Source organism: Alnus glutinosa, chromosome 5 (genome assembly GCF_958979055.1).
Source record: "Alnus glutinosa chromosome 5, dhAlnGlut1.1, whole genome shotgun sequence".
In the NCBI taxonomy this organism is placed as follows: Eukaryota; Viridiplantae; Streptophyta; class Magnoliopsida; order Fagales; family Betulaceae; genus Alnus; species Alnus glutinosa.
The window spans coordinates 33,240,132-33,253,443 of NC_084890.1; the positions used below are offsets into that span (position 1 = coordinate 33,240,132).

Below are 13,312 nucleotides of genomic sequence, written 5' to 3' on the forward strand. Positions count from 1 at the left end.
AAATCTGATTCTTCCTTGTTCATCTACCGCACAACAACTGTAACTATGTATTTACTCATATATGTTGATGATATTATCATCGTTTCTTCAATTCCTACTGCTATTGATGAACTTTTACAGCTTCTATGTCTTAATTTTGCGGTAAAAGACTTGGGAAATCTTCACTACTTCCTTGGTGTTAAAGTCATACCCGTGAAGAATGGTCTCTTACTCTCTCAACAAAGATACATCCGAGAGTTATTACACAAGACCAACATGAAGGATGCAAAACCAGTCACTTCTCCAATGTCGTCATCCTCAACTTTATCAGCATTCATAGGTGATCCTATGGAAGATCCATCTCTATACCGTAGCACAGTCGGCTCCCTACAGTATTTGTCACATACTCGTCTAGATTTGGTGTTTGCTGTCAATCGTGCTTGCCAATTCATACATCAACCGCCCAAATTACATTGGGAAGCTGTCAAGAGGATGCTTCGTTATCTCAAACATACAATCACTCACGGATTGCTCCTGCAGAAAACTCGCTCCACATCACTTCAAGCTTTTTCCAATGCAGATTGGGCAGGATGCACAGATGGCCGCAAGTCTACAGGCATTTATTGTGTTTTTCTTGGCTCCAATTTAATATCCTGAAGTTCTCGAAAACAGCCTACAGTATCCAGATCATCTACAGAGGCCGAATACAAGTCAATTGCAAACACTGCAGCTGAAATACTTTGGATTCAATCTCTTTTGCGAGATCTTGGACTAACACTTCCTTCTCAACCAAAACTTTGGTGTGACAATATTGGTGCTACCTAATTGTCAGTCAAATCCCGTGTTTCACGCAAGAACTAAGCATGTGGAAATCGATTTCCACTTTGTTAGAGAGAGCTCATGGCTGCCAAGTCATTCGAAATTATCTTCATTCCAAGTTCTGATCAGATAGCAGATGTGCTGACCAAGCCTCTAGTCGACAAGCATTTTCAACTTTTTTCTTCCAAGCTGAACGTTCGTTCACCCCCGCTGAACTTGCGGGAGGGTATTAACGCACAAGACAGTTCTAGTGTGTCTCAACTACTAAAGGAGTCCTAGTGGATCTTTTGATAGAGTATCTGGATGATAAGGTTATGTTAAAGAGTCCTAATTGTAATTAGAAGACTATCTAGATGTTAGATTAGATTAGTATTACATATTTATCTATATCCGAACTATAGATAAGATTTATCTTGTAAACATGTTATCTTGTAACCTCTATATATTCTTCAATACACGCTCACTAGATGAGCAAGAGTGAAACTAGTATTATTCAGCCAAAGCATTGTGTGCTTCTACACGATTTATTGTCATTTTAGCTGTGTTATACAAACAAAATGTCAAAAGTGTTATTTTGTGCCCATTACTGTTGAAAAGTATAGCATGGAACAATCTTGACATGTCCATTCAAAAACAAAAAAGAAAATCACTTTCAGAAATATTTTAGAAAAAGAAAAAAAGAATGAAAGGGATAAAAAGAACAAACAAGAGTCAACAAACTAATATTAATTGGCACTTCTGTGCCATAACCACTTTTTCCACTTGGCATTTACATGAACAAAATCAACTTGTTTTCTCTGAACAGCAGATGACAGCGAATTAAAGAAACTAAGAAAGAAAATAATTAAAGGTTGAGAGTGGAATCTGAAACCCAATTGTTTTCGGAAGCCTGACAAGAAAAAAAAAATAATAATAATAATGGTCCTGTTCTATCCCAACACTAAAAAGTCATAATACATTATCAGAAGAAATGGTGAAGTATTTAAGAAATGCAACATTCATTGTAGTTCTTCCAACATAATCTTACTATCGTTCTATTATTAAGATTCTCTACCTCAAACATTAAGCACATTCTTGTCCCCAATAGCTTTTCTCAAGGAACAAATTTGGATATGAAAACAACAGCTACTAAAACATGGCAGGCCCATGCACGCCATTTTAACCAAACAACAAAATCATGGAGTAGTAGAATTTAAAGCTCTAAACAAAGTAGTTCATACTTAGGAATGGCAAAGGAAGCAAAAACACCAAATAGGAACTGAAAGCAATATAATGGAGCTGAACTGCTCATGAGTGCTCACCCTTTCTTGCTGAAAACTAGAGGATTTGAACACATCAAAGAACTCCATGACACTCGTAAAGAATTCTGGATCAAAAGTAACTTCAAGTGGTTGAAGCATGCCCTGAATACAGAAGTTATGATAAAGCAATTGTCAATAGAAATTCAATCACAGTATGTACCTAAATGAAGCAAGATACAAAGAATAAGCACTCTCATTGGCTTAGGCCAGAGGGTAAATGAAAGGAATAGATTATAATTACCTTAACCGACAATTCAACCTCACAGTTAGGTGACAGATCCACTTGGATGGTACAAGAAGGGTGCTTATTATCCACTACACCTTTCTCAACAATGGGCTGCAAATAAAGGTGGTCAATCACAGATGGTGTCTAACTATGTTGACCATAAAAACGCATGAAAGAATGAAAAGGATACATTAGTCTAAATCACAGATTCTATAAGATGTCATTCAAGTTACACTCATAACAAGTACTCCAGTCATAGATGGCTATTGAAATGGGTAGCTTAGTAGGTTGTGGAAAAAATCAACACGGTTCCAGAATGTTCAGGTAAAAAATGGATGTGCATGGAACAGAGTTGTAACACAAGTTGGTTTGTGTTTCAAACTGATTCACTTCTAATGATTAAAAAAAAAAAAACTGATTAACTTCCAAAGAAAAAAAAAATTACTAAATTATGAGCACTGAATTGCCAAGCAAGAAGCCAAGCAAGTGGTAGGGCAGGCTCAAGAGCAGGACAAGGGAAATACTTCCAAGTAAAAATCCCTTGATTTGGAGTAAGTGCAAACATGATAAAGATGTCCTTCATATTCAATGGAGCAGCTAAAATCGTAATTAAATATTTTTAGGAATATACATTTTTCACTACTAATTATCAACAAAAAGAAACCAATCGATTTTACATAGAAAACTAGGGTTTTCATTTTCTTTATTGCTTTGAGATTCGTTAACACAAGCACCTGGTGGGTGTGCATGACTTGATGACTTGGCATAACCTTCAACAGCATTCTCCATAGGAGGAGTAGGTGCCATTTGAGCCAAAACTCATAATCATTATTATTATTATTATTATTATTATTATTATCATTATATATAGCTTCCAAGTGGCAAGTTGATGGAAAGTTTCCAAATATCTCAAAATTCTATCAAGTTAGAAGATTTGATCATGGGACAGCCAAACAAGAGAATCACAAGTCTCAAAGATCATGGGAGGAGAGCACAAAGAAATAAATATCCTAACATAGCCAATTTTCACGGGATCCATACTTTTGTTATATTTTCTTAGTCTTTGACAGGTAAGAAACCACACGCAAAAGCATTGCCTAATATATGGGATAATAATAATAATTAAAAAAAAAATCTAATTTCACAAATACAATTTTATACTAAATAATGAAAATCCTTTGACTTACACCATAAGTATTATTCGAACTAGTGAGATAGGATACTGGTTCAATCCCTTGGCAAAGAACACTAGTTGCGACACAATTTTTTCCAATCTTTTATAAGGAACCACTACAACCAAAAAACATAAAGATATGTGTTCCAAGTACATACTAACTGTTCCAAGTACAGACTAACTTTTTCAGCTTGACTGACGGGCCCAGAGATGTAGGACAATAGTACTCCTAGAAATTGGGTTCCCCCAAATTTTATTCTCCTCCTTGCAAAATTTTAACCCTTCCTCCACATCTACACTTGGTTATCCACCAAAATTTAGCGTGCTTCTGTACTAATTTTTTTTTCGTTTTTTTTTTTTACCATATTGTAACAGGTAATATGGCCAGCAAAATTTGAACCCTTCCTGAGTTTTGCTATGCTAGGGCTTAGCCTTTCAGCAAAATGGCCAGCAAATTTTCCAGAATAAAAACTTCGTAGCACATCCACATGATCAAGTGAAGCATTAAAACTGATGTTAAAATTATGTACTAGATCACAGAATGAATTCTGAAAATTCTCATGTCAAATGGATTTCCATTTCTTTCACTCTCCATTATAAATGAACTCCAAAAGGAAAAAAAAAAAAAAAAAAAATTATGGGTAATTTTTACTACAAAAATACAAGCAAATGTAATGTTTATAGAAGGCATAAAAGAGACAAACCGTTTTCATAAGTAGAATGACTTTCTCAGTGCATGGGTGAACCATCTCCCCCGATTGGACTAGAGCAATGATGGTCGCAGATTCTTTGTAAAGTTTACACTCAATAATTACCCTATGAAGACACAACTCAGCAATTTCTTGCCCATACTTCCTGGAAGTATGAAAAACAATGTAATTGAATATATGTAGATTAACAAGAAGATTAGCAACAAAAGAGCTGCAATGCCAGTGCAAGAATATACATTTAGTCAATGTATGGGATAGCAAATGCATGTTATTAATTAACAACAGCTTAGCCAAAAATGATTTCATACGAATCAGAGAAACTAATAAAATAGAAAATTAGGAGTCTGCATATATATATATAATTACATATGTAGGTATAGTTGACCGTTATACAATAGTGGTTCTATCCTTTTCCCTTCTTTTCCACCCACCCAAAAGCAAAAAGGAAAAAAGAAAAATGAAAAAAATAAAATGATAATCAATTACCATTTACCAGAATCAAACCTAATTGTTTCTTATTTAAAAAACAAAACAAAACAAAAAAACCTAGCGGAGATGAGATTTGAATCCGTGACCTCAAGGTTCTTAGCCTCATGAGCTATCAAGAAGTTCTTCAGTTATTTTTTACCATGCCCACCAAATTAGATCCATAGGCGGCACTTTCAGACTTGTTTGTTAAGTAAGCCCTAAAAAAAGCTATGAAATGTTGCTCAACCCCTTTACTTAGTTCATTGGTCCAAATTGATGAAAAGGCACATGCACAAACCTATAGAGAAAAGAAAAGAAGACAGATAGTGTGTACTCAAACTAAGCCTAACTCAAGCCTTGAGTTCAGGCTCACTTTTTGGTTGGAATAGAATACCAAGAAAAGAGAGAAAAGAAAAGAAGACACAGAAAAGGGCCCGAGAAGAGAATGCCTGAATTAGGGTTGTCCCCCTGCACATATTGACTAAGGTACTATTTGGGTATATGCCCATAAACGAGGTACCACCTGTGATCGAAAGTGAAACCTAGGGGGCGAAAATGTATTTAACCCTTTATTTTATTGGGTTAAGGTTTGATGACATGGATTCTGATGACAATCATTACCTAAATTCTAAAATTAATTTTCCATCTTCCAATTGTATACATGATTTCACTAAAAGGGTTGATATGGAACGAGCCTTACTCTTCTTAAGTTTTATAGATCTTATATACGAGTGAAGCCATGCAAGAATTGATCTTCGACTAAGCCAAGCTAATACAAACTTTATGTATATCCAAGCTCAACTTTATCTCAGATCATGCAAAGCTCAAGCAGAATGTCAATTGGTCATGCGGCCATTCAACATGAACCCAAACGATTCATGAAAAGCTGGCAAAAAAATAAAATAAAAAAAAGGAAAGGGAAGTGATTGATTTCACATCATGTGCAAGAAGTAAAAACTTACGGCACGTTTGGGTGTTCGATTTTTTGAAATCTAAATTCAACTATAATTTCAATGCGAATTCCGAGGCAAAATAAAGTTGAAAAAGATGTTTGGATCATTTGACTTTCTGAGACAAAATTAGAAAAAGTTCGATAAAATCTGATTTCTTTTTGAAAAATTGCGAATACCAATAGAATTTGTTTTTGAAAAACAATGCACCCAAACATCCCATTAATGTTTTACCAACACAGAGAAGAGGAGAAGAGAGGCATCCATACATGCTCCACAGTGTTGCAGAAATCTGATGAATGCTGAACTTGATTGCACATAGATAGATCGTATCATTGACAACACTGTCACCACTGGATAAAACCGGAGGATAGAATTCTGTTGCCTCATAAATATCCTGTAAAAAAAGGCAGCAGTTAGTTTTTGAGAACAATTTGTTTTATTAGGACTCAATTGGCACAGGTACCTTTATAACTTCATCAGAAACAACACCAGAAAACTGACTAGAATCTTCTGTTCCTCCAGCACCTAGCATACCACGGGACAGCCAATTCAACCATCCTTGGGATTTGCCTGTTGAATGATCATCATTTCGTGACACCTCCACGTCAATACCAGAAACAATTATTCCCATTTTGGACGTTGAAGACTTCGAGGAAAATTCCTGTAGGCACTAAACTTGCAAAATTAAGACAAAAGATGCTTGCAGAAAACATAAAATATAGCTAGGAATTTCAAACTTTTACCAATGGATGCTTCTCTTCAAAAAATTATTACAACAGTTCACTGAAAACAACATATGGATTTAATTTCCTATTCTACGGATCAGTAGAACCCATACCTGCAGCTCATGTTCGGCAGCAGACCTATAACTTAAAATATCATCTAGATCCGATTCTTTCTCCATTTGTTCCAATTGTCGGAGTATATCTTCATCAATTGACTAATTATCACAGATTGAAAAGCATCAATGTCACTAGCAGGTGAGCAAGTACGCAGATTTTAACTTAACACTAATGCCACATCACTATGACAAAATACAATACATATATCGAACCCTGACAATTTAAAATTTACATGGTCAGACCATTATATCTTGTTAAGAAAAGGATCAGAAAGTGATAAAGAAAAAGAAAAATTAAATGTTATTAACATAAGCTTCTACATTTACAACATTGGGCAGCTATGTAGCTGATTGTTAATCCGTTTTACAACTGCTGCATCAAATGGCATCCTAAAGCAACATTAAGTGTCCAACACCATATGGTGCACATGTTATTGCCACCGACACATAAGAGATCATCACCAACATTCCAAACATTAAATCTAGAGCTGTAAACAAACTGAGCTGTCCAGGTTCGAGCTTGGCTTGGTTCATTTAATAATGAGCCAAGTTCGAATACTAGACTAGGCTGGATTATTAAATGAGCTGAATTTGCGAAAGCTCAGCTCGGCTCGACCTAGGCTCGTGAACATAGCTCGTATAAGCTTGACTTGGCTCGTTTTTTAATAAAAGGGTTAAACATATTTAGCCCCCTCAACTAACATCCATTTTTTATAAAGCCGCACAAACAGACAGTTGTGACACTAAGGTACATTAAACTACCAATTTATTGTATTTAAGTCACTCCGCTAGAGGTTGTCGTTTGTGCGCTGGCTACCCCCATAGGTGGCTAGGGGTGGTTTCTAGCCACCCGCAGCCCATGGTTTTTTAAGTCTCAAAATGAGGGTATTTTCAAAAAACTTTGGTGGCCAAATATGATTTTTCCATCCAAATATATGGTCAACGCTAACAGAGCGGCTTAAATGCAATAAATTGATAGTTTAATATACCTTAGTGCTGTCAGTTCGTGGGGCTTTATGAAAAATGATTGTTAGTTGATGGAGCTAAAGTAAATTTAACCCTTAATAAAAATATGTTATATAAGGATGTATATTTATGTTAATAATTTTTTTGATAAGTTTGGGTGAGAAGAGTATCGAGGTTGAGAAAGATATTCCCCGAATATTGTGGAAGATAAAGGAGAGTATTCCGCAGATGTTGCACCAGCGTGAGAATTTCGGAGAAGGTGAGAAGATGCTGACGTTGGGGTATGGTTCTAAGAATTCTGATGTTTTCTTGGGAAAAAGTTTGGGAGAGGGCAGTGAGGAGTTTCAGAAAGTAAAGATGGTATGGAGCGAGGGTGGCTCATGTTCGTTTAACGAAAATGGGGAACAAAGTTTTGTTGTGTTGGATATGGTTCCATACCGAGTTGAAGATTTGTTGGAGATAGAACCTTTGGTTGTCCATCCTGTGGTAGTCATAGATGGATAGGAGCTAGGGTTGACAATTTTTGACACGACCCGCGAACCCGGCACGAACACGACACGAAAAAATTGGGTTCGGGTCATAATCGGGTTGACCCGCCAACACGATTATAACCCGATTACGCGGGTTGACCCGCCAACACGATTATAACCCGATCACGCGGGTTGATCCGCCAACACGATTATAACTCGATTAAAAAAAAAAAATTGAAGGTTGAAACATGTGAAAACAGTGAAATTGATGCCGTGTCGGGTAAGCGGGTGACACGCTTATTAGTCGTGCTTGTCGGGTTGTGTTCGGGTTACCCGATTATTAATCGGTTCGGGTTCGTGTCAGACCCGTTTATGTAATCGGGTCAGTCGGGTTAACACGAACCCGACCCGTGAACCCGAATTGCCAACCCTAATAGGAGCTTCCTAAGACAGTGTCATGTGACTGGGGAGTCGAATGGGTGAAAAATTTATGTCATGTTGTGAGTTTATCGTACGAGGGGTATGAGGAGCAAATGTGGGTTTTGTTTATAGCTATTGAAGCAAATCGGGATAGGGGCGTGTTGGCTAGCACTTCTAATTTTTCCGTAAAGCAAGAAAACATAAGAAAAAGAGAATTAAAGTGTTACACATGCTCTATCAATTACGATGCAAAAGGAGGGCAGTCACAAAGAGCTAAAGGAAAGGGGAGGGGGCAGCCGTATGTTTAATGAAGCCAAAGATTTTATCTTGGAATGTGAGAGGGTTGAACGAGGAGGAAAAGAGGATGAGGATTAAAGGACTTATTAGGGAGTGCAAGGCGCATATTGTCTGTCTGCAGGAAACCAAATTACAGTTCATTAATATGGAGGTGGTAAGGAGTCTATGGGGTGTGCTCATGTAGATTGGTGTCTTTTTAGGGTTGAGAGGGGCTTCCAGAGGAATTTTAATCATGTGGGATAAGAAGGGTGGTAGAAAAGTTGAATGATTGCGTGGGGAGATTGACAGCGACACATCATCAGCACCTTCAAGGGTAACTCCAACCTTTTTTGGGCCGAGCGTTTCGACAAATAGTTCCTGGGAATCAAGTACGTCTGGATCAAGCACTAGGCTGACAGTTTCAAGGATCTGATCATGGCCGTCTTGGTCAGCCAGGTCAATCGCCTTCGCAAAATGAAGAGCCCCATTATCAACAGTTGCGCCTCCATCGAAAACACCCCAACCTCTACCTTCATTGGCTCAAGCATCTGATTGCTTAAAAATACAAATCTAGCTCAAGCTTGAGCTTGACTCATTTGGATTTTTTGTCAAGTTTGAGCTCAATAAAATTTCCTGAGCCAAGCTCAAGCAAGGGGGTCAAGCTTGACTCAAGGTCACACCGAGCTCAAGCCCATATATCTATTTATTGAGCCAAGCTTGAACAAGCCAAACATGACTCGACTCACCTTGATTATAGCCCTAATGAAATCTTTGACAAATGTGAGAGCTAGTTTGCAATACTAGAAAAGTTTTTTTTTTCTTCCAAGTAATTCAATCTTATTAGAAAGCGCAAAGAAGCACAATCAAAGTACACGGGGAATATACAAGAAAGACACCTACTTAAGAGGAGGAAAAAGAACACAAATCCAAATATTCCAAAGAAAAGCAAGAACTACTTGTAGCAATCATCCACCCATAAAGGGTTTTGACTAAAATATCTTTTAACCCTACCACTATTCTCACACAATCCTTACAGTTTCAAGAGTTGCATTTTGGAGAGAAACACCACATCACACAAAGGGGGTAATTCACGGTGACTACCAATGTAACATCCCGGTCCCACATTAAGAGGATGGTTTATAAAGGCACTCATTTTTTTTTTTGATAAGTCATAAGTTGGTATTATTAAAAGCGTAAGGCGCCCCTTAATACACCAGCAATATACAAGAGAACGCACCTAGCTAGAAAGAGAAAAACGAATTAAAAAACGGCGCAAGGCTCCCCTAGAAGCGACAACCTCACAACCGACCCGACAAGGAACAGACCACAAAACCACCCAACCCTAAGCCCCTAAACCCCTAAGCCCCTACACCCCTAAAGCTCACAATCTTCATTCATATCCCATCGCCTATGTTCCTCCTCAAGGGCAGAGAGGAAAGCCATAGAACTATAGGAGATAATCATATTTTCCTTGACCCACCACCATCTTTGGCTTCCTCCCTTGACATTTGTCCTGAATTAAAGGCTTGGAGGAGGAAGGAAGAATCCTCCCTTGACCGGCTTTCCTACGCCTAGAGGGATAGTTCGCGTCACCATATTGCATAATCACTAGGTGAACTTGGACTTGTAAGTGATTTTAAGAAGGTTCCAAATTGACTAGTCTTTTTGGGGTGATAGCGCAGATATGGCTATCACTTTCTTTTGGTCGTTACAAATAGGTATCATAGCTAGACCATAATGTCAAGTGGTGCTAGAGAACTGCATGATGTGGCCTTGACGAGGACGTCAGGAGTTCAAGGGGGGAGATTGTAACACTCCGGTCCTACACTGAGAAGATGAGTAGCTTACATAAAGTAGGTAGTTTATAAAGACACTCATATGTGTTAAGTCTCACACTACTTACTATGTGAAAGTGGACTTTATAAGTAATTCTAAGCAAGTTCTAAATTGACTAGTCATTTTGGGATGATAATGCAAATGTAGCTGGCGCTTTCCCTGAGTCGTTAGAACCAAACTACCCTCTCCAACACGTCAATAACACAACAACCCTATGGGGCAGTACCCCCCCTCCCCGTTTCCAAAAAAGACGGAAACCCGAAACCCACACGTCTCTAGCAACTTCACAATGGAGCGAAAGATGATCAATGAATTTTCCACTCTTCTTACACATGCAACATCGGTCCATTACTATGACTCGCCTTTTTCTCAAATTATCCAAGGTTCATATTCTCCTCAATGCTATTGTCCAAATAAAGAAAGCCCCCCTCCAAGGCGTCTCGCTTCTCCACGTGCGAGACGCCTTGGAGGGGGGCTTTCTTTGTTTGGACAATAGAAAGAATAGCCAGTAGGGGAACTAAGCCCATGATAGAAAAAGCTAAACTCGAATATCCGCCTTTCGAAGCTAACCACCAAAAGCCTGATAACCCCTATTTCAGGTAGCAGGAACTATTTTTTTTTTATAAGTAAAATTTATAGAAAAGGCGCAAAGGGGCGCAACCCAAAGTACACAGGAAGTATACAAGGGACCCCTAAGGTAAGGGGGAAAGAGAACAACTATCTAAAAATTCAAAATAGGAACATTCCTGCATAGAATTAAATCTATCCCTCCACATATACAACATTTGGAACATCTTTCTCTTCAGATTCGAGGCATCCATCTCACAATCTTCAAAGCAGCGAGCATTCCGTTCTCTCCAGATGCACCACATCAAACACAACGGAGCCATGCGCCAAAACTGTAACGAAGTCCTATTACCCTTCTGGCCCCTCCAAACCCCCAACATGACTTTCACCGACTTCGGCATCACCCACTCCACCCCAAACAATTGCAAGAGTGCCCTCCATAATTCAGAAGCCATCATACAATGCAGAAATAAATGATCAATGGATTCTCCAGCAGATTTACACATATAGCACCAATCCAATATGATAAAGTTTCTCTTACGAAGATTATCCAAAGTTAAAGATTTCCCTAGAGTAGCCGTCCAAACAAAGAAAGCCACTCTCGGGGGAACATTGACTTTCCAAATACTTTTCCAGGGAAAAAAGAACTGAGAAGGACTCGACATCAATTGATAGTAGGACTTTACCTCGAAAGATTTCTTACTGGCTGGCACCCAACACAACTTATCCTCTCCCTCGCTGCTAACTTTGAAGTTGTACAAAATCCCAAAAAACCTACTAACCGCTTTGACCTCCCAATCATGAACAGGGCGAGCAAACAATATATTCCATGAGATGATGCCATTTTGTCTCTGCATAATATCCTCCACCCAAGCATCCTTTCTTCTAGCAATAAGAAACAACTCAGGAAAAAGGATCTTCAAAGGAATATCCCCACACCAAACATCATGCCAAAACAAGACTTTCGAGCCATTCCCGATCTCATATCTCACATGTGCAGCAAAGTCATCCCATCCCCTCCTAATGCTTTTCCACAAACCAACCCCATAAGAACCCCCAACCTCCTTAGAACACCAACCACCCCTCAGGCAACCATACTTGACCTCCACCACCTTTCTCCATAACCATTTACCCATCAAGGCTTTGTTGAATCTAACCAAACTTCTCACTCCTAACCCTCCCGAAGCTTTAGAAGAGCAAATCATACGCCAATTAACCAAATGAATTTTGAATTCATCACCAACACCACCCCAAAGAAAATCTCTCTGAAGTTTCTCCATCCGCTTAGCCCTACCCACAGGAATAGGGAAAAGAGAAAGAAAGTACGTAGGAAGGCTAGAGAGAGTTCTATTAATCAAAGTTAACCTCCCCCCTCTCGATAAACACACCTTCTTCCACCCTGCTAGTCTAGCTTCCATCTTCTCAATAACATTGTTCCAAATATTAGTATCTTTATATTTAGCACCCAACGGAAGGCCCAAATACTTAATCGGAAGCGATGCCACACCACACCCTAGGATACAAGCCAACTCCTCGACATCCCCTACCTCACCCACCGGAACCATCTCAGATTTGGATAAATTGATTCTCAAGCCCGAAACTGCTTCAAAACAAAGCAACAAACATCTCAGGTCACGAACCTGATCAACAACAGGATCACAGAAAATCAACGTATCATCCGCAAATAATAAATGGGAAACCTTCATGGCAACCTGGGAACTCGATCCCACTGAGAAACCCGATAGCCGCCCATTCCCCACTGCAGCATATGTCATCCGACTGAATACCTCCATCACCATCACGAACAAGAGCGGAGACAAGGGATCCCCTTGTCGAAGACCCCGAGAACTACGAAAAAAACCTGAAGGCGACCCATTTATATTGATGGAAAAAGAAACAGTAGAAATAGCATGAGCAATCCAGCCAACCCATTTATCCCCAAAACCACATCTTTTTAGAACATAAAGTAGAAATTCCCAATTGACATGATCATAGGCCTTCTCCAGATCCAATTTGCAAATTATGCCCGGAGTTCCTGAACGAATCCTACTATCCACACATTCGTTAGCCACCAACACTGAATCCAGAATTTGCCTCCCCTCTACAAAAGCATTCTGAGACTGAGAAATAACCTTCCCCAAAACCACCTTCAACCTGTTAGCCAGAATCTTCGAGATGATTTTATACATACCACCTATTAAGCTGATAGGGCGAAAATCCTTAATATCCACCGCTCCAGCCTTCTTTGGAATCAACGACACAAAAGTAGCATTAAGGCTCTTTTCAAATTTACCGGTAGAATAAAA

The 13,312-nt window shown here is 38.8% G+C and overlaps 1 protein-coding gene across 3 annotated transcripts in view; it reads right to left on the minus strand.

The window, feature by feature from the left end:
• Positions 1-13,312, minus strand: part of LOC133867717 (uncharacterized) — a 116,047-nt gene that overhangs the window by 61,060 nt on the left and 41,675 nt on the right. For 2 of the 3 annotated variants that reach the window (XM_062304484.1, XM_062304483.1), the window contains 6 exons: positions 6,469-6,570; positions 6,094-6,300; positions 5,897-6,024; positions 4,204-4,354; positions 2,341-2,436; positions 2,100-2,201 (listed from right to left, as the gene is read on the minus strand). In XM_062304484.1, the coding sequence (XP_062160468.1) occupies positions 2,100-2,201; positions 2,341-2,436; positions 4,204-4,354; positions 5,897-6,024; positions 6,094-6,300; positions 6,469-6,570 (786 nt within the window). The remainder of the gene's footprint in view (positions 1-2,099; positions 2,202-2,340; positions 2,437-4,203; positions 4,355-5,896; positions 6,025-6,093; positions 6,301-6,468; positions 6,571-13,312) is intronic. The other variant, XM_062304485.1, reaches the window with a different exon arrangement.